At 35.7% G+C, this 21,412-nt stretch overlaps 1 protein-coding gene across 9 annotated transcripts in view; it reads left to right on the forward strand.

The window, feature by feature from the left end:
- Positions 1-202: 202 nt before the first annotated feature.
- Positions 203-21,412, forward strand: part of KIAA0586 (KIAA0586 ortholog) — a 107,185-nt gene continuing 85,975 nt past the window's right edge. For 2 of the 9 annotated variants that reach the window (XM_064571115.1, XM_064571114.1), the window contains exons 1-10: positions 230-625; positions 808-1,100; positions 1,998-2,068; positions 3,815-3,884; positions 4,974-5,043; positions 10,240-10,414; positions 11,624-11,845; positions 14,007-14,160; positions 16,217-16,384; positions 17,580-17,703. In XM_064571115.1, coding sequence (XP_064427185.1) covers positions 342-625; positions 808-1,100; positions 1,998-2,068; positions 3,815-3,884; positions 4,974-5,043; positions 10,240-10,414; positions 11,624-11,845; positions 14,007-14,160; positions 16,217-16,384; positions 17,580-17,703 — 1,631 coding nt within the window. In that variant the 5' untranslated portion in view covers positions 230-341. Of the gene's footprint in view, positions 626-807; positions 1,101-1,997; positions 2,069-3,814; positions 3,885-4,973; positions 5,044-10,239; positions 10,415-11,623; positions 11,846-14,006; positions 14,161-16,216; positions 16,385-17,579; positions 17,704-21,412 lie in introns of all 9 variants that reach the window. The other 7 variants (XM_045900953.2, XM_064571113.1, XM_045900951.2 and 4 more) reach the window with 6 other exon arrangements.

The raw sequence follows: 21,412 nt of genomic DNA on the forward strand, positions 1-21,412 counted from the left end.
GGGCCTCCGAGGAGAACCTCCAGTTTTATTCAATGTTTAAGTCTTGTGGGGCAGTGTACTGCTTTAAAAAAATAAAGCCAAATTCGCCCGTTTTAAAAACCTTTTACCTTGGGAGTTTGTTTCCACCCGGAGAGGAATGGAAGAACACCAGAGGGCGTTCCGCTTTTTGGTTGGATGTTTTGGATGATTTTCTTGGCGCGCATGCGTGTTGTGTCTCTAGGGCCGACTTAAAGAGAAGTGGGTGTTGACTCGCGGGCAACTGAAGCTGTTGTCAGTTTACACCTGTGACTGCTGGGTTGTCGAGCGTTCGGGAGACGCAGAGGGGTGAATTTAGGTGTCCGATGGTTGCATTTGGAGGGGTGTGTAAGACTCTTTGGCTGGAGAAAGCTATTAAGCTACTTATATGGGTGTTTAAAAAAAAAGTATTTCAGGTTTACGTGCTTGACTCCTGCTTCTCAACAGATCTTAACCCCGCCTTCACATCTGTTTGGTTTTGCAATGCCAGCTCTTGGCTTGGGGATTGCTCTGTGTTGTTAAGGTTATTATTGCTCATGCAGCCATTCTCTTGTCATCACCACTCTCAGATTCATGGCGTGTGCATTAATGGACTGAGTGGGATTAATGGGTAAATATGATGTTCTAGTTGTCTCTAATCCTGGATTAAATACCAAATTGAAATTTCTAGCTTTGTGGATAGTCTGTTTAGGCATTGTTTTATTTAAAGGTTGATGACTGTATGTTTTAAAATCACTTGAAATTCACATTTTCTTTATCATACTCCTCCCTCGTTCCTTCTCTCCCCCCAAGTCCCCAAAGCGGTGAAAATTTTGTTCTGAAGTTTTATGGACCCAGAAGAAATTCTTCTATTCAGAACTGTGGGACCAGTTTTGTTACCAATAATATGAAAGGCTCTGAGTTTAGCCCGGAAAAGAAAAAAAGGGTTAAAATACCAGCGAGGAGACTTCGTGAGGTAGTTTCTCCAAATCAGGGAGATAATTTGGCTTTGCTGAAAGATGAGTTGCCCTGTGTTCCTCCAGCGTTGTCTGCAAATAAACGCCTTCCTGTTAGAACTGAGGCTAGCTTGAATGGAACGTTACGTGGTACGTGACTAGAATAGCTTTCACTTTTGTAAATCTTTAGTCTTTATTTTCATTTTGTTTTTTTGCGTTTCAAAATTTAGAGGATTTTTAATGTTTAAATTCTCAAATATAAGATACGTCTAGTTTGTATAGATGTTTGAAAGCTGACCGCTTTCCCTGGGAAAATGGCTAGCACAGTCAGTCTAATCGAATCATATCCAATATATTGGTGGAATGAATGAAACACTCCTGTGCTTTTTCTTTGTGTGGTTTTGCACATTGTTCTTGTTCACATCTATGGTGGATGCACTTAATTTGTATGATGTATTTATTGTTCATCAGTAGGGCTTTTTACCAAATGCTCTACCTTCTGTTTGGATAGTGTTATTCGGTTTGGCATAGTAGAAAAGCATAACTTCTGCCTTTTGATGGCTTCCATGTTCCAATTCACTTACCCTGTCTCTCCAGTGAAAATGAAGAAAACATATGCTTTGCCCATTTCATTGATGATCATAAGGATCAAATTAATGAATATATGTGCAAAAACAAAAAAATGTGTATATAATGCTGCTTTTGGGGGAGAGTGCAGCACAATAAAGGCCTGCTTTTATATCATGTACATATTTTATTCCTGGCAAATGATTCTACTCATAGTATGTCCAAATCCAACATTGTAATAATATATTTTAAAACATTTATCTCACTTGATTGTCAGTACTGATCCTTATTTTCCAAAATATCAGCTGTAAAACCTTCATCAGGATATATTTTAATTACGGTTTAAGTTTTTTGCATGAAAAGTGGCTTCCAATTTAGGTTTTGCATTAATATGGAATTTATAGTTCTTGAGTCATGCCTGTATAGTTTCCAAAAATACAGTTCTGGTTTTAAAATCACTAATCACCTTTGTTTTGTTAGGTTCATCAGACTTGACTTCTGCTAGAAATTATCAGCAGCCTCCATTAGAAAATTCTACTGGGTCGGAAAGTGTAAGCAAAATAATTCTTTATTATGTTCATGTTAAACTTTTCAGTATTGTTGAGTAATGTGTTCTTAAATTATGTTTGATGAGCAACGGGCCTTGTTTTTGCTTAAATTTCACTTACCAAGAGAAATGTTTTACATACAATTGTGACTTGAATAATATTTGAGACATTAAACAAAAAGTCTTCCATAGAATCAAAAATACTCATTACTAAGATGTTGAACACTGAGAGAAATATTGGAACTGAAAAGAAGCTCTGCTGTTATCTAAGGAAATGGTGTTCTAGACCAGAGACTTAACATATTGTTAGGTAAAGGTAAAGAAACAGTAACAACATCATTTTTAAAAAGTGAGGTGTGATTATATGTCATTCAAACTATTGTAAGGTCTTTTATGTGTTTTTTTTTTTGAGGGGTCTTTAAGAAATAATAACATGAAATTCTCATCTTGACCTTTATAATGCTGAAAATATTTGTTCATGCAACCCAATTAGATTTTGACCACTAATCATAATGTTGACTATAGATTGTCAATTTAACAAGTCTTTAAAGAAGAGAGTTTCATAATATAATATCTTGAAAATTAAAGCTGGTGAACTAAGAATGAAATTAAAACTGTTTACTTACCAACTTTGCAAACAATTCACAATAAAAATGTATAATTATGTGCCATACTTGGTCCCTCCGTAAATGCTTAGCCTTGGGTTGGTGTTTTTTGTTTCTTTTTTGAGTATACCTTATTTAATGATTAATGGTATTTGAATTCCATTATCTAAATAATTTCCCAGATGGATATGCTATTATATAAATTACCTCTGGAAAGACTGTATCAGTATACATTCTTCAGCAAGATCATGAGTGCAATTAGTGGTATTATTTTCTCCTAGCTTTACCAGTATGGGACATTAGAACTAGATAAAAAACACTTTGCCATTTTGATAGGTAAAGAAAGCATCTCATTTTATTTTGTGTTTATTTTATTATTACTGAGGGGGAAGTTTTTTCCACGTATTATTGCCATCTTTATTCTTTTGTGAATTACAGATTTATATGCTGTACTTTTTCTTACTCATTTGTAGGAGGTCTTTGTATGAACGTCCCAAATGCATTCTATTGTATTGTTAGTCTCATTGACTGTTTTTAGGAAGTTAACACTTGTTTGTCAGAGGTTAGCCTGATCACCTTCCTTTTATGATTTTCTCTTTACCCTGTGTCTAAGGAAGGTGAAGTGCAATGTTGAATGAACCTAGTACTTAAAATGTCATGGTGTCTTAGCACTGAATAGAATCTTAGAAATGAAGTCTAGGGTTACACATGTGAGCAGAAAGCTGTTTGCCTGTAAAGAAGCCTTCTGAGACTACATTTTGAGTTTAGGGATAAAGAACACTGTGATTAATTTGTGATGTGCCATGTGTTGGCCATCCTTAAGCACTCCATTTGACTCAACATGAATCAGATTTTCACATTAAACTGTAGCAACTGAATTGTTACATGACTCGCTCTGCTAGAAGTGGCAAATTGAGATCTGAGTCTAAATTTCAGGGCCACATTGCTTGCTTGTTCATTTACTCACTCATTCAACAAATCCTTGAGTACCTTCAAGGTACCTAAGCATTGTGGTGGTTCTGGGAATTGAGGATATAAAAGCACACAATCCTGCTCTCCTGTCACATAACTAGTAAATGGTACTTGGTAAGTAATAAAGCATAAAGGTTTTTTAGCCTTTCATTTTTTCCTTTCATATCATAAAGGATTTTTCTAAAGATGTTGCAGTACAAGGATTGCCTTTGGAGAAACTGGAAGAGAGCAACAAACAAAAAGGTAAAAGGGTAGTTTTTGTTTTGTTTTGTTTTACTGTGGTAAAATATACATAACAAAATTTACCACTTTAAGTGTATAGTTCTGTGGCGTTAGGTACATTCACATTATGCAGTTATCCCCACCATCCATTTCCAGACCTTTTTCATCTTCCCCAGTCGAAACTCTGTACTCATTAAATACTAACTCTCCATTTCCCCCCAAGTCTAGTTTTATGATTGACTTATTTCACTTAGCATGTCTTTGTGGTTCATGTGGTTTTATGTGTCAGGATTTTCTTTGTAAGGATAGGATTTTAGATTTTTACATTTTAAGACATTCACTGATTTTTTAAAGACATTAATTAAAAAGACTTATCATTTTTTCTTATTATTTTGATTATTTCATTTTAATTAGTTTTTCTTTCCAAATTAAGCTATTAATGGAATCTTTAAAATCCCCAGAAAAAGGTTTGTAATCATAAAGGTAATTTTATTATTACTAACCTGTTCCATAAGTTTTGTGTTAAGTATTTATAAAAAAAATTTATAAACTCTGAATTCATGTTCTGAGTAGTCTTTGGTAAGATAATAGATTAAAAAGGTGCTTTGAGGAAATTTATTTAGTGACTTTTTTCTATGTAGCTTTATTTTTATCTAAGCAGATTTCTCTTTTGAGTTTGAGCGGAATATCTCCAATTTATTCCCAGGTGTTTTTGTTACATTTTTTCCCCCTATTGTCTAGGGTTATGACTATTATTATTCAGTCATTTAATTTGTTCCTTGCACTTTTTTTTTTAAGAGAGGGAGGAGGGGAAAGGGTAGAGGGCAAGGGAGAGCGAGAACCTCAAGCAGGCGCTATGCCCAGTGCAGAGCCTGTCAGGGGGCTCGATCTCACAACCCTGAGATCATGACCTGAGCCGAAATCAAGAGTTGGACGCTTAACTCATTGAGCCACCCAGGTGTCCCAGTTCCTTGCATTTTTTTAAATTGAGAAATCTTACTGCTGAATTCCTAAACATTCTCTTAGTTTAAAAAGCTGTTTTGGGATAGCTTACTAAAATTTAACAAATTTTTAGGAATCTGAAGTATGTTTTGTGTTTTAATTTTGCAGCAAATGACATCTTTATTTCTCGGTACACCATGGGACAGAAGGATGCTCTAAGAGCAGTTTTAAAGCAAAAGTAAGTTTCATTTTTAGAAAATAGGTGAGCCATTTCTTATGTTTTTATATGGTTCTCTAAAATTAGCTTCCCTTACATGTTGGACGTAGGAAAAACATTCTTTTCGATGTGTGAAATATGTACAAAGCATTTTTCATAGTGCTGGATATGTATAAAATACTCAATAGCTGTGAACAATTATTATAGAAGAGGTACTGTTCTCAGGACCTCATTTAATACTCAAAAAATCCAATGAAGTAGATTCTTTCACATCCCAATTTTACAGAATCCCCATTTTATAGATGAGGAAACTGAGGCACACAGAGATTGATTTAGCAAGTATTCACTGGGCTGGGATTCAGACCTAGGCAGTCTGCCTTTAGAATTCGCTCTCTTAATTGCTTCACTATGCTGCTTGTAGCAATGGTCAAGTAGTTCCAAATACATAATACTTATTATTTACTTTCTAAGGACATTTAGATTTTTCCTGGTCAAGATTTAAGAAGGGACAAGGTTAGCATCTGGATGGAGTGAAAGGACACCATGGCTACGTCTAAATGGTCCCTCCCAAGTTTATCTTAAATACCAATGAAATATAAAACCGACTCTAACAACAGCATCATGCTAAGCATGTATCTCCACTACTCTGGAGGCAGTTTTTATTATTTTTATCATTAGCAGAGATGGGATGAGATACATATTCTTAGGCTAAATGTATTCTACTCCTGACCTAGAACAATCTGGAAGACCCCTTAGAAAATAAGTAAAATTTTTACTTAAACTTGAACTCTCATTTTATTCAAAAAGGAAATTTTTATATTACTTCAAAATGGAAAATCATTTTTAAAATAATACAATTAAAATAATTACAACTATTAAAATAAAAAAAATATTATTTTTCCACCTACACCTATCTGTGGCAAACATATTACACTCTGGGAAACATTGGACTAGCAAAAATAGTCTCTCTAAAGCACAAGAGCGTGGTCTGAGCCAGCCAGAGTTTAAGAGCTGGTTGTTTGGCCTCATCATATTTTTCCTTTTTACTTTTTTTCAGCCTACAATTCCCAATATGTGATATGATAGGAGAGGAATTTGGGTGGTATATTGTATTCTGGGGTTTATAAATATATAAGAGAAAGCAAAAGTAAGGGCATGAGGAGTGGTGTAGTCTCTCAAATTCTACAGTTGAACCAAAAATTGCAGATTACATCTGATTCATTTGGACCGAAAGCAAGTACCACTTCCATGCAGCTGACCTGCAGTAGGGACCTTACCAATTTGCCTTCAAGTCAGGACTCTCCGAATGGAAATCTCTGAGACCTCTCAGAACTCTCAGATCAGGGAGGGAGAAGTGGTTCATAAACAAATGGACAGTGAGAGGTAACTGTGAACACTACCCCTCTTAGACAGTAGATCTCTCCCCATTTCAGGATGAATGAACAGAATTAAAAACAAACTAGGAAGGGTCTTGAGAAGGGGATTGCAATGCAGAGAATAATTGACTCAGAAACATAAAAATGACTCTCATGTTGGGTTAAAAGACAGTCTATGTCTCAAGAGATAGAATTTGCTGTAGTCAATGTCACTTGAATTTGTTGGTTTTCGAGAATGGTAGATGGAATTTGGCAAAGTGATTCTAAAATTTACCTGGAAGGACATACAGTTGAGAATATATATATATATATATACATATATATATATATACATAATGTTAAGAATACATATATATAGAATACACATAGTTGAGAATAGCTAATTTTGGGGGAAAAACTGGAATGATGGCGAATTTGTCCTATTTGATATAATATGCTCTAAAGCTATACTAATAAAAAGTAATAGACCAGAGTCTGAGTAATGAAGAGTCTGGCCAGAGTGTCTAAAACAGGGTAGAATGTCCTTACATGTGGATGGAGAGGATGCAAGGGGCTAGGTTATAAACTACTTTAAAGGAGAGAAAGGGCAAATCATCTTAAAATGTTCAAGTATGAAATATATTTCTTAAAAGGCCCATTCAGAGAGCAATATCAAAAAATGAATTGGAAGAGGACTGGACTGTAGTCCAGGAAACCAACTGGCTGCAAATTTGGGGGTGATCACTTTGAGAGGGATTCAGTTGGTCCTCAGTACATTGGAGAGTGGTGGAATGAGGGTGGGAACCATGCTGGTTTGGAGAGGAGCAGACAGATTTGGAAGATAGAGATAGAATTGACAGGAATTGATGATTTGATCTGAGAGTGAAGAAGGAGATAAGGATGAATCTCAGATTTTTGGCTTGTATAAATACATGGTCCGTCGTAGTAGTCACTGAGAAAGGAAAATCCTTGGGAAAGAATTCTTGGGGGAATATATTTCATTTTGGACATATGCAGGGGTTTGAGGTATCTGTAAGATATCCAGTTAAGGGGCGCCTGGGTGGCTCAGTTGGTTAAGCGACTGCCTTCGGCTCAGGTCATGATCCTGGAGACCCGGGATCGAGTCCCGCATCAGGCTCCCTGCTCGGCAGGGAGTCTGCTTCTCCCTCTGACCCTCCCCCCTCTCATGTGCTCTCTCTCATTCTCTCTCTCAAATAAATAAATAAAATCTTAAAAAAAAAAAAGATATCCAGTTAAAAAATGTCCAGTAGGAAATTGAATATAAAAGTCAAATTCACAAAAAGTCTAACCTAGGAATCTAGATGTTGGAAGTAGTATATAAATGGTAGTCTGAACTCTGGGAACAGTTGAAGTGACTCAGGGAGAGTGAAAAGAAAGATGGCATAGAGTAGGACACTAAGAAAACCAAACCTTTAAGAGCTATGCAGAAATGCAAGCGAGCTAAATGCTACTTGGTTTATCCAGAGACAGGAGTGTGTGGTGTTAATAAAGCCAAGTGGAATGAAGTTCTAAGTTTGATAGGCTGCTCAGAGGTAAAGAAAGGTAAGGACTGAAAAGTATCCATTGAATTAAGCAAAAATTATTACTGGCCTTGGTGAGGGCAGTTTCTTCATAATATTGGTCTAAATGCCAGATTCAGAGGATTTAGGAATAAGAAACAATTAAAAAAAATAGAGAGAATTTTTCTGAATGAGAGAGTTGTGTGTTTCCCAGTTCTTTACACTTAGAAGCTGTTTACATTTGTTACATTGAGCATTTAATTTGATAATTAGAAAAAAAATAAAATTTAAAAGCCTATTAAGAAGCTGACGTCTAGTCTTACAATGTTATTTCTCTTGTTGGTCAACTTAATGTATTCATGTAGAATGATCGATCTTAAAGGGTAACGCACATTCAGACTTCAGACAGGAATACTAAAAGATAGGAATATCTGAATTATATTTTCTTAACACACCACTTAATCAGTTAGATCTATGATGAGTGCCTCCTGTGCTTAGTTCTTTCTTAGTTGCTCTTCGGCATAAAAGAAATCCCCCTTCCCTACCCCCCAACCCAGGTTGCTTAGAGCTTAGTTGGGAAGAGAATATGGACATATATGCAGGAATGAGTGATTAGAACTGTGATAGGAAGCAACATTGCATTTAATATATTATGAAACTGTTCTGCACAGACATTTAAACCATGGAGTGGCTGCTTATTAAACCTCAGTTGGGTAGTATAGGTAGTAAAACCAAAAGGAGTTATTGAAGGGAGAGATCAATTGGAAGTGTTTAAGGATCGGTTTATTGAAAAAGGTAAGGCTCATGCTGGATCTTAAAGAAGGAGAAGGATATATAGTAAGTTGAGTGGAAGAAGGTTGAGAGAACAGTGAGAAAAAACCTGGAGTCGGATGTGGGAAGGGTGTAGCCAGTGAGGAGCAATGTGACTCCTGAGAGGCTGCGTGAAGTAATAGGTGTATATAGGAAACTAGGGCAGACACAGAGGGTGGTGTGTGTGGACGGTCAAACAAGAAATTAGCCTATTCAGTTGTCTCTAAGGAACAATTTTAGATTTTTGAATGGTGGAGAAATGTGTTTGGGAAGTTTCTGAATGAGTAAAATCTCCAAGAATGAAATAGTTGGCAAGAGATGGTGAAGTTTTTCTTGTTTTTTTGTTTGGTTGGTTGGTTTTGTTTTGTTTGTTTGTTTACCAGAGGCAGAAGCATGAAAGGAAGAGTACTCTTCTGAGAGAGCTAGGTGTTGTGGGATGATCTGTAGGAATCGTAAGTCAACTGTGCCTTACTGGCTCTGTGACTTTGGTCAAGTAAATCCTGTTACCTCTGTGGACCTCAGTTTCTTCATCTGTCACATTAGGAAGTTAGGATAGGTGGCCTATTGGGTTTCCCTTGCCTCTGTAGTTCTGTGACACCATTCCTGCAATTGTGATGAAATAATTGGCAAAACTTGGTGACTCAGTTAAGTGTGAGAAGGTAAGTGGAGAATGGAAAAGTCAAGAAAACTTCAAAATTTTGAGACAGAGAAAAATGATGCTCCTAGTAGAATGAGGAAATAACAAAGAGAAGTAAGTTTAAGAGCTTCTCTGGGTTTGCTTAGAAATCAGAAGAGAAATCCAGCAGCTAGAGATAGAGGGCATTCCTTCTGCTTTTACTTAGACTTACTTAGGGACTCTGCAGTTTTGTCTGGTTCCTTTCATTGTTTTTGTTGTTGGTGGTGGTTTTTTTGTTTTGTTTTGTTTGTTTTGTTTTATTTTTTTAGGGCAAATATGTAACAAAATTGAGTTTTTTTCTTTTTTCTTAGTATTCATTTAATTAAATCCCTCATTGTAAATATGTATTTGCTCTCATTTTTAATCCAAGGTGCTTCAACCTGTGATTATGCCCTGTTTTAACAAACTCTGTGATATTTATTAAACCTAAATGAGCTAGAATTTAAAAAAGCATTTTTTTTTTTTTAGCAGTTTTAACAGTTTCTCTTAGGTTGTCTTCCTTTGGAAGTAAAACTTGGTACTTGTATTCTTAGAGCCTTTTCTGTATGTTTTGCATTTGTATTTCTTGATTATATGTCTTTGTAATTGTGCCCCTGTCTATTTCATATGTGCAAGTCTTCTTTTCTGAAATATCACAGCCTTCCAGGAATTATCTTCTTATTTCTTTAGTCTATAGTGACCTTTCATAGATTTCATTAACCAAATGAATGATTAGATCCTGATACGGAAAACCAAGTGATTTAATTTTTTAAAAAATCAAGAAAACCCCCCGTCAGCAGATTATCACTGCAGGTGCTTCTTGAAATGGCTCAGTGTGGCTTTACTGAATATATTTGTATTCCTTTTTTATTTACAGAGCTCAAAACATGCCTGTTTTTAAGGAAGTAAAGGTACAGCTTTTAGAAGATGCAGGCCCAGAAAAGGACGCTGCTACTCAGGAGGCGAGAATTTCACCCAGTGGAGTTGATTCAGCTACAACTGTGGCCGCAGCGACTGCAGCTGCCATTGCTACGGCAGCCCCACTGATAAAAGTATAATTTTCTCTCCAGATAGTTGCAGCTTCTTTGTCAAATGTAAAAATACTTATTAGGAACTGAGTCTATAAATGGTCGTATCCAACTGTAGACTAGGGTCATTCTAGTCGCTCTCAATTTGAAAGAGTTTCCCTGTTCATGCTCATATATTACCTCTCAGGAATTGAGACGTAGCCCCTCCTTGCTGGGAAAATGCTGGAGAACCTGGGACTGCCTGTTTTCAGCCCTGAAAATATCGCATCCAGGGAACCCTGAGTCCTGGGCAACCTGGGACAATGGGTCATCTTTATTTTAGAACTAGAAAGGAACTCAGAGATTGTCTATGCCACCCTCCTCAGTTTGCAAATGGCAAACTGAGAAACAGAGTCAGAGTGGACACAGGTCCCAGAGCTAATAGGTGGTCAAGCTAATACTGGGACTCCAGGCTGCGGACCTAATTCAGTCTGAGATTACTGGAGTATCAAAAGCTAATTTGTTTTGTTATTTACTTATTTTTTTTTATTGTTTTTTATTGTTTTGTTAATCACCATACATTACATCATTAGTTTTTGATGTAGTGTTCCATGATTCATTGTTTGCATATAACACCCAGTGCTCCATGCAGTACGTGCCCTCTTTAATACCCATCACCAGGCTAACCCATCCCCCCACCCCCCTCCCCTCTAGAACTCTCAGTTTGTTTCTCAGAGTCCATAGTCTTTCATGGTTCGTCTCCCCCTCCGATTTTCCCTCCTTCATTTTTCCCTTCCTACTATCTTCTTTTTTTTTTTTTTTTTTAACATACAATGAATTATTTGTTTCAGAGGTACAGGTCTGTAATTCAACAGTCTTACACAATTTACAGTGCTCACCATAGCACATACCCTCCCCAATGTCTATCACCCAGCCACCCCATCCCTCCCACCCCCCACCACTCCAGCAACCTTCAGTTTGTTTCCTGTTATTTACTTCTTTTTAATTACCATTTAAGCATTTTATTTCTGGCATTAGAACAATTCTTTGTTGCAAATGTGTTATTAATGAGAGAAAAAAATCTACTTCAGGCTATCTTCTGCTTTTTATTTCTGTGATTCTAAAAAGTATAAAATCATCAGAGATTTAGAGAGTAAAAAATTTAATTTGATCATTTTTATTATCAGTCACTTTAAACAACCTTTGTAGTAATTGAACATATTTTTGATATCTTCTGGTATTTTATTGTTTTAGGTGCAGAGTGATTTGGAAGCAAAAGTCAATTCTGTTACAGAATTACTCAATAAGTTACAGGAGGCTGATAAACAGTTACAACGTGTTACAGAGCAGCAAACAAGCATTCAGAATAAACATGAGAAACTACATTGTCATGATCATGAAAAGCAAATGAATGTGTTTATGGAGCAGCACATTAGGCATCTTGAAAAATTACAACAGCAACAAATAGATATTCAGGTATCTATAATAAAGCCAGCACATCCCATGGTCTTTTATCACTTGGATCCCTAAGCTAATACTCATTGATAATTGCAATTGCTCATTACACTGTAACGGTTTTCATTCTTAAGTAATGATTTTTGAGTTCATTATTCTTCCTCTCCATGTGGAGACCTCTCTCTGCACATTCTAGTTCAAATATCACTAGTTCTATAAGACATTCCCATGGAGTTGGCTTTTCCTTCTTTTGTGGTATTTCTGTTCGTACCATTTTGAAAGGGCTAATATTGCATTGCAGTGACTTGCTACATCAGTGGTTGTTAGCCTGAGAATGTGCATCACAATCACATGAAGAGCCTTATAAAAATACACATGCTTGTACCTCTCAGAGATTCAGACAGCAGGTCTGAGATGGGACCTGGGAATAAAAAGCTCTAATGATTCTGATGAGATAAGAATCATTTGGTATACATAGTGCTCCTGTGTTTAATTAATGAAAAGCATTAACATCTTTAATTGCCTTTTGAATATGATGCACTGGGCTGTTATAAAAAGAAGAGTTCTCTTCAGAAGGAACTAGTAGTATAGTTTATTTATTTTGGAATTTCCAAGTCCTGGAATAGTAGTCAGCATTCAGATACTCAGTATACTTTTTTTTTTTTTTTGAATGAGTGAATGACCAGCATTATAAATGCATTGGTTTTAATTTACTTTTATTTTTTTCCTAATTAATGTGCAGCTTTAAAACTTTAAAAAATTAAAATATAACATTCAGAAGAATAAACAAAAATAAGTTTATTATAGCTCAGTATGTTATCACAGAGTGAACACTTAATATACTGTAATTCTCAAAGCTTCTTAATAGAACTTGGCTTGAGCTTTCCATGTGGTTGAAGATAGTATTTTTATTGGAATGATATGGCCATACAAAGTAAGGTTTTAGTAAGTACTCCATGCACAACTGAAATTGAGTGTGCAGCATGGTATCTCGTGAGAAGCTAGGAGTGGGTCTGTCAAAGTGCTGGTCCCAGTCTACAAATAACTGCCCTTTTCTGAGCCTTGATTTCTTTACCTAGAAAACATTTTATTTTTTTCTTCAGGGTAAGAGGAGATGACACATTTGAAAAGCACATTGATTTCTTAAGGAGAGGGTCCTACTTGTCCTAGATCTATGCCTGCCTGCCATTTATCCATTTTTTTCATAAACAAACCCATCATTCGTTGACTTTCTGAGTTTGTAAGAAAGGAATCTTTTCTAATGCAGACATCTTATTTATAATGCTTATAATTACAGGGAAAGTTGAAGCTTTAGTGACATATTAGGTATATTAGTAGTTCAATAAATGCTTAATGAAATGAAATTTGTTGAGTCTGGCCCATCTGTTTTATGTAGAGAGATCTCTACACATTTTTTTTTTAAATGTTTTATTTATTCATGAGAGTCAGAGAAAGAGAGAGAGCGAGAGAGAGGCAGAGGCAGAGGGAGAAGCAGGCTCCCCGCCTAGCAGGGAGCCCGATACAGGACTCGATCCCAGGACCCTAGGATCATGACCTGAGCCGAAGGCAGACGCTGAACCATCTGAGCCACCCAGGCGCCCCCTCTACACATTTTTAAGACTTATGTAAAACTGTAAATATTTTTAGGTTTTCCTTTACCTCATATAAGACTCTTTTGAAATCAGTTTTATTAGGTAAGATAAATTTACATTCCAGATATTTTATTAATAGTGCTGAAAATTGTTGTCATTTTAGCTCTCATTTAGCACTCACAAATCTGAGTGCCTCTTAGCAATGTTTTTTAACCCTTTCCTTCAAACGAAATCACCCAGGATATAAAAGAGGAGTTCTGGTTTGAAATTATCTGGTTGAAGTAGAGATCTAGGACTAGGGCCCCTTCCTTTTGGCCATCTCCTAGCATGCCTCACTGGTCCCCAACCATCTCTGAAGTAGAAAGGAAGAAACCGAGGTTTAGAATGGCTAAATCAAATGATCAAGATCACACCACAGAGCCAGGCTTAACCCAGTGGCAGACTGCTACAATGGATAGTTACATGTAATGTATGTATTTTATTGTTTATTAAATCTAACATGTTGTTTTCAAGTCCTCTAATAAACTTCATGAGATAAGAACTCTTTCAAATGATATTTGAAATTAATAAAATAATTGTATGTCTTCCAGAATCATTTCATTAGTGCTGCGCTCAAGACCAGTAGTTTTCAGCCTGTTGCTATGCCCCCTTCTAGAGTGATGGAAAAGTATTCTGGAAAACCAGACTTTTCTAATCTTGGTAGCAGTGATCTATCTTCACAGAACACATTTGCTTCCAAACAAGGTAAAAATGTGCAGTGCTCCGTGAATGAAAAATGTTAGCTATGAATTTTCTTTACAATATGTCAGCCAAAAACTTGTTTACTAGGTAGAAGAAGACTAAGTCTTTGTTTTATAAAATTAGTTCTTTTAGGTTAAGTAATTTTTAGGTCATTTCAAAACTAGTCCAGAGTAGTTAGGGATCATGTCCTACTTTATGGTTTTAATAAATAACCTTCATAAATTGTCAGATGCACTTACAAGTTTAGAAAAAGTTTACTCATCTAGTATCAGTGTTTGTAATCAGTTTTCCACATCTCTGACAAACTGTATTTTCCATTTTTCTTGATTCTGTGAGGAGCGAAACGACCTGAGTACAGTAATAAACTATTTCTAATTATTTTTAGTTAGTAATGTAAGTTTGCCAATTTAATAGAATTTTAAAAATCTTTATTTATAGTAACAAAGGAATGCATAGTGTATTTGAATTAAACTTCTGGAATTTAAAATAAATGAATAAATGGGGTTCCTGGTGACTCAGTCAGTTGAGCATCTGACTCTTGATCTCAGCTCAGGTCTTGATCTCAGGGTTGTGAGTTCAAGTGCCACATTGGACTCCATGCTGGGTGTGTAGCCTACTTTAAAAAAAAAAAAGTAAAAAAAAACCCCCCACAAATGAATAAATGTGTTTCCAAATTATTGAATGAATCAATGAAAATCAAGGGCTATCCCTTTAATGATATACAGATCCATGTAGTACAATATCCCCAACATTTGATTTGTTAGACCATTGTTGTATTACAGACATATTGAAGAGTCCTTATACTTGTAAATTGCTTTATGTTTTTCCACAAATGAGTGGTCCTTAAAAAACTGTTGTGAAAGTGGCACGAGTCAGTTTTTAAGTTGAAATCGAGGAAGATGAAGCACAGGAAGGTTATGACTTGCCTGCTCCAGGTTACCTGACTTGAGGGTGGGTTTGTCAGAGCTACAGCCCCAACTCAGGGTTCAGTATGACCTAGCCATATGCTTTCAATAGAAGCGGACACTTATTTCATACTTAGTTCTGAAGATTTATTTGCTCATAATTTTTTTTTTTAGACTTGAGTTTTAAGGGAAAAAAATGTATGTTTTATTGGTTATATATTGAATTGGTTTCTTTGTATGTCTTAGTGACAGTAAAAGAAATAAAAGGAAAAAATAAGTAAATTTAAACTTCAACAGGTTAAACTTTATTTTTCAATACTTTTTCTTGGGCATACATTATTTTTATATACTGCAATTTAGCATAAATATAATTTTGTACTGCTTTTTTACTAGCATATCAAAAGTATTCCCCATGTTTTACATAATCATCTTCATAATATTAATTTTTAAAGATTTTATTTATTTGAGAGAGAGAGAGTGAGCGAGAAAGCACAAGTGGGGTGGGGGGGAGTCAGAGGGAGAAGCAGACTCCCCTCGAGCAGATGTGGGGCTCGATCCCAGGACACTGGGATCATGACCTGAGCTGAAGTTGGACACTTAACCGACTGAGCCACCCAGGCGCCCCCATAATATTAACTTTTAATGATGAAAGGATAGTCACAATTTACCTTTTCCTGTTGCTGGGCATTTAGGCGATTTTAGGGTTTTTTCTTTATAAACAATACTCTGATAAAATCATATGTTTAATGTTTTCTTCCTTCTAGGTTATTTCCTTAGGATAAATTCCCAGGAGTGAGATTACTAGATCAAAATATATAAAAATTTTAAGACTTCCTATACTTAGTGCCAGATGGTTTTATTAGTTCTCATTACCATGAGTAGTGTCTGGCTATGCCATTTTCACCACAGCTTAAATAGCACTGAGTATTGTCATATTGTTTTTTTTTTCTTGTTTATTAGCTGTAAGTGTAAAATTTTTATAGCCTAGATTTTGATTTCTAGTGAGTTATTTCTATGTACTTCTTAATTTGCATAGCCTATATAATTTTAGTTTTATTTTTAAAATATGGGGAAGAGAAACACTCTACAAATTAAAGTTGTTTTTTTTTTTTTTTTAAATAAGTTGAATTTATTTTCTTTATTTTCTATTAAAGCACCTTCTGGAGAGGTTGAAGATATGGGTTTTGATAAACAGAAATCTCCTTTGGAGACACCAGCACCTCGCAGATTTGCTCCTATACCTGTTTCAAAGGATGATAAAATATCAAAGAGGGAAAATCCTAAAGAAGAAAAAGAAAATATGGAGATGTCAGGTCATACAGGTAATAAAGCAATCATAACTAGCATCTACTACTTTTATTAGACCTACCTCAAATTAGGAACAGATTTCCATACTCCTGATTTCTTATTCTCTTATGTGCCTAGTAGTAACTAATGTAGGATGTCTATCTTTAGTATTTTTCTTTAAATGATACTTAACTGGTGGGGCGCCTGGGTGGCTTGTACGGTTGGGTGTCTGCCTTCGGTTCGGGTCACGATCCCGGAGTCCTGGGATCGAGCCCCACGTCGGGCTCCCTGCTCAGCGGGGAGCCTGCTGCTCCCTCTCCCTTTGCTTGTGCTCTCTGTCTCTCTGTCAAGAAAAAAAAAGATACTTAACTGGGCAAATCCTTCTTTAGATTCTTTGCAGGAGGTAGAGGTATACAGTTAAAATTATTCTGATTATTTTGTATAGATTATTACCTAAACCTTTAATGAACAAGTTTTGTTATTAATAAAAAATAATGCTTTTCTAAAGGTAAGGCTGATCATTTTAGAGCGTGTTTCCTTATATTGTTTTTAGGTGTGAATTTCAGTAGTAAAACTCAGAGAAATTTAACATTTATTACTGTGTTCAGTTGGAAAAAGTATTATAGTATTAACTATTTAATAGGGAACAAGAACTTTTATAAGTGACCTGAACTAATAATTTGTTACAGACCCTTAAAGCCCTTGTAGTAAAAGTAAGTGAAAGTGTTAAATATAAGCTTTTATTCTTGGAATCACCTAAATACATTTGAGTCTTGTCTTGGATACATTTAAAGAGTTTTAAGGATACTAAACTGTTTAATAACAAACCAACCTCACCTAAAGATAAAAGTTATTATGTAACCTCGTTAAAGATGAGGTTAAAGGGAAGATTTAACTAACAGTTGCTGTAAAGAAACACTCAAACCTCCCTTTAACTATTGATAAAAATCATGCAATTTACTGGGCTTTGTGATGATGACATTTCTCATCAAATTCCTTTTTTATGTGATGGAAATAAATTCAGGCCTAAAATTTTACCAGTGTAGTTTTCATGAGTTATAAGTATTTGATTTTATTTGAAGAGCATATTTAAAACCTACATTCTAGATTGAATTGAGTAGATAGATAATCATCCTAAGAAGCTAATCAAGTACAAATATATGTGAGCTATTATATAAAAAAGAAATGAATTAGTACTTGAAAAATGGTACTATATTTCTTTTATTGCAGGAAATGTAAGACTGTTGGAACAGATTTTGAATAACCATGATTCTTTGACAAGAAAAAGTGAATCTTCAGATAAAACCTTACTAACTAGGTCAAAAATAGGATGGAATCCTGAGAAGAGAGACAGGTAAAAAACAAGAGATTGGAATAAAAGCTATATTGAAAAGAGCTTTGTTTAGGGGCGCCTGGGTGGCTCAGTCAGTTAAGTGTCTGCCTTCTGCTCAGGTCATGATCCCAGGGTCCTGGGATGGAGCTCCACATCCGCTGGGAGACTTTTTCTCCCTCCCTCCCTCCCCCCCCATGCCCTTCCTCCCCACTCGTGCTCTCTCTCACTATCTCTCTCAAATAAATCTTAAAAAAAAAAAAAAAAGAACTTTGTTTATATTTCTAAAATTTCTTTAGGAATTTTGATAAATCTATAGCATTGCTTTTAAAAGTTACCTTAGAGGGCAATCTGGGTGGCTTGGTGGGTTAAGCATCTTCAGCTCAGGTCATGATCTCAGAGTCCTGGGATCAAGCCCTGCATCTAGCTCCCTGCTCAGAGGGAATATGCTTCTTCCTCTCCCTCTGCCCCTCACCACCACTTGTGTGCTCTCTCTCTAAGAAATAAATCAAATCTTAAAAAAAAAAAAGTTATCCTAGATTTACTATTTTCTGCTGCTAATATATCTATCCCTTTCTTATAGTTATAAAATGAATATATCTTAATTTCTCAAAATGCAGATTAATTCTAATGAATGCAGATTATTTATTTTTATTTTTATTTATTTTTTTAGAGAGAGAGATAGAAGGCGTACTTGAGGTGGGGGAAGGGATGGGCAGAGGGACAGAGAGAATCTTAAGCAGGCTCCACCCCCAGCACGGATCCCACAGAGGGGCTCCATCTCATGACCCTGAGATCCTGACCTGAGCCAAAATTAAGACTTGGATGCTTAACTTACTAAGCCACCCAGAAGCCCCCAGATTATTTCTGATGAAATGATACTTGAGATTTGCTTCAAAAATAATCCAATGCAGGATAGAGGAAACTGGTTTGAGAATATGGATAAAATGAGGATAGCCATGAGTTAATGATTAATGTAAATAGGGGTATTGGAGCTCATCATACTGTTCTTTCTACTTTTGTGTATGCCTGAGATTTTACATTCATAGTTTTTAAAAAATCAAGTACATCTAGGTCATGATAATTTTATTTGTCTTGAATGTCATGGAAACTGTGATAATAAAAACTAAAAAGAAGCCACATTTTTAGTATTTTCATGTGAAGACTGCTGTTTTAGGCCGTTTGCTTTTAACGTAATTACTGATAAAAGATTTATGTCTGCCTTGTTGCTATGTGTTTTCTATATGTCTTGGTATTTTTTAATTCCACTATTTCTCTATATTGTCTTCTTTTATATTAAGTAGACATTAATTTTCTTGTTTCTTTTTCTATACTTTCTGATTTGTTTTCGGGGTGATTGCCCTAGGGATTATAATTAACATCTTAATTTCAAGCAATCTAGTTTGGATTAATATCAATTTGATTTCAATAGGATTCACAAACTTTGTTCCAATATAGCTTCTTCCCTTCCCCTTCCTTCCCGCTGTTATTGTAATACATATTACATTGGTGTACATGATAAGCCCATCTATATGGTTTGGTAATTAATGCTATATGCAGTTGTCTTTTAAATCAGATAGGAGAAGAAAAGAGTTATAAACAAAAATATATTTTATACTGTTTTTATATTTACCTATATAGCTAAACTTTACCAGTACTCTTTATTTTTTCATATGTATTCAAGTTAATTTCTAGTATCCTTTTATTTGACCTTGAGGGACCCCCCTTTTTTTTCCATATTTTTATTTAAATTCTAGTTGTTAACATACAGTGTAATACTGGTTTCAGGAGTAGAATTCAGTGATTCATCCCTTACGTGTAACACCCAGTGCTCATCATAACAAGTGCCCTCCTTAATCCTCCACCCATTTAGCCCATCCCCCATGCACCTCCCTCCATCAACCCCTGAGGGATTCCCTTTGGTATTTCCTTCAGGGTAGGTCTGCTAGCGATGAATTCTGTTTTGTTTACCTAGAACTGTCTTATTTCATCCTTTACTTTTTTTTTTTAAGTATAGTTGAAACACAATGTAACATGAGTTTTAGGTGTACAACAGTGATTCAGCAGCTCTATATGTAATGCTCTCCTAACCACAAGTGTAACTATAGTCAATCACCATACAGTGCTGCTACAGGACTACTGACTCCATTCCCTGAGCTGTACCTTTCAGCCCCATGGTCTATTCATTCCATAAGTGGAAACCTGTACCTTTCTCTCCCATTCACCTCTCTTTGCCCATCCCCCTGTCTCCCTCCCCTCTGGCAACCACCAGTTTGTTCCCTGTATTGATGGGTCTGTTTCTGCTTTATTTGTTCATTTGTTGTGTTTTTTAGATTTCATATGTAAGTGAAATCATATGGTATTTGTCTTTCTCCGTCTGACTTATTTCACTTAGCATCGTACCCTCTAGGTCCATCCATGTTGTTGCACATGGCAAGATTTCATTCTTTTTTATGGCTGAGCAATATTCCGTTGTGTGTGTGTATATAGATTACTTGATTGAGCCTTGTGTCAGGCTCTGCATTCAGTATGGAGTCTGCTGGAGATTCTCTTCCTCTTCCTCTGCTTCTCTCTCTCTCTCAAATAAGTAATCTTTAAAAAAATTTTTTTGCTTGTCGTTTTTTTTTTAAGATTTTATTTATTTATTAGAGAGAGAGAGTGAGTGAGAGAGAAAATACAAGCAGGGGGAGGGGCAAAGGGAGAGAGAGAAACAGACTCCCTGCTAAAAAGGGAGTCTGATGCAGGGCTCCATCCCAGGACCCCAGGATCAGGACCTGAGCTGAAGGCAGACGCTGAAGTCAGTGAACCACCCAGGCACGCCTGCTTGTCATCCTTTTTTCTTTCAGCACTTTGAATATGTCAGCACTGCCTTCTAGATTCAGTGGTTTTTTTTTTTATAAGAAATCAGCTGTTAATCTTATTGAAGAATTCCTGTATATGATGAGTTATTTTTCTCTTTCTGCTTTCAAAATTCTACCTTTATCTTAGGCATTTGACAGTTTGACTATGATGTATCTATGTGTGGCTCTCTCTGAGTTTATCCTCCGGAAGTTTTTTGAGCTTCTTGGATGAGTGGATTAATATTTATTAAACTTTGGACTTTTTTGGCCACTATTTCTTTATATAGTTAAATAGAACAATAACCTTTCTCTTCTCCTAGGACTATGTTGTTTATTGGTATTCTTAATGGTATCTCACAGATCTGTGAGGCTCTTAACTTTTCTTCATTCTTTTTTTTTTTTTCTCTTTCTCAGATGGGATAATCTCAATAATTTATCTTTAAGCTCATGAATTCTTTTTTCTGCCAACTCAAGTATGCTGTTTAGCCCCTCTATTGAAGTTTACATTTCAGTTATTGTATTTTTCAACTCCAGAAATTCTGTTTAAATTTTATTTATTTTAAATAGTTTCTGTCTCTTTATTGATATTCTTTACTTGGTGAGACCTCATTCTTATGCTTTCTTTTAATTCTTTGAACATAGTTTCCTTTAGTAATAGCTAATTTATAGTCCTTGCCTAATAAGTCCAATATTTGGAATTCCTCAACCACAGTTTGTATTGACTATGCTTTTTCCTGTGTGTTAGCTATACTTTTTTGTTTCTTTGTGTGTCTCATAACTTTTTATTGAAAATTGGACATTTCAAATAATACAGTGTGGCAACTCTGGAAATCAGATTCTTCCATCCCCTAGGGTGTGTTGTTGCTGTTTGTGTAGTGACTTTCCTGGGGGAG

This window comes from Mirounga angustirostris, unplaced genomic scaffold (genome assembly GCF_029215605.1).
Source record: "Mirounga angustirostris isolate CCGP_5_RB_7025 unplaced genomic scaffold, mMirAng1.0.hap1 SCAF_9, whole genome shotgun sequence".
Taxonomy (NCBI): Eukaryota; Metazoa; Chordata; class Mammalia; order Carnivora; family Phocidae; genus Mirounga; species Mirounga angustirostris.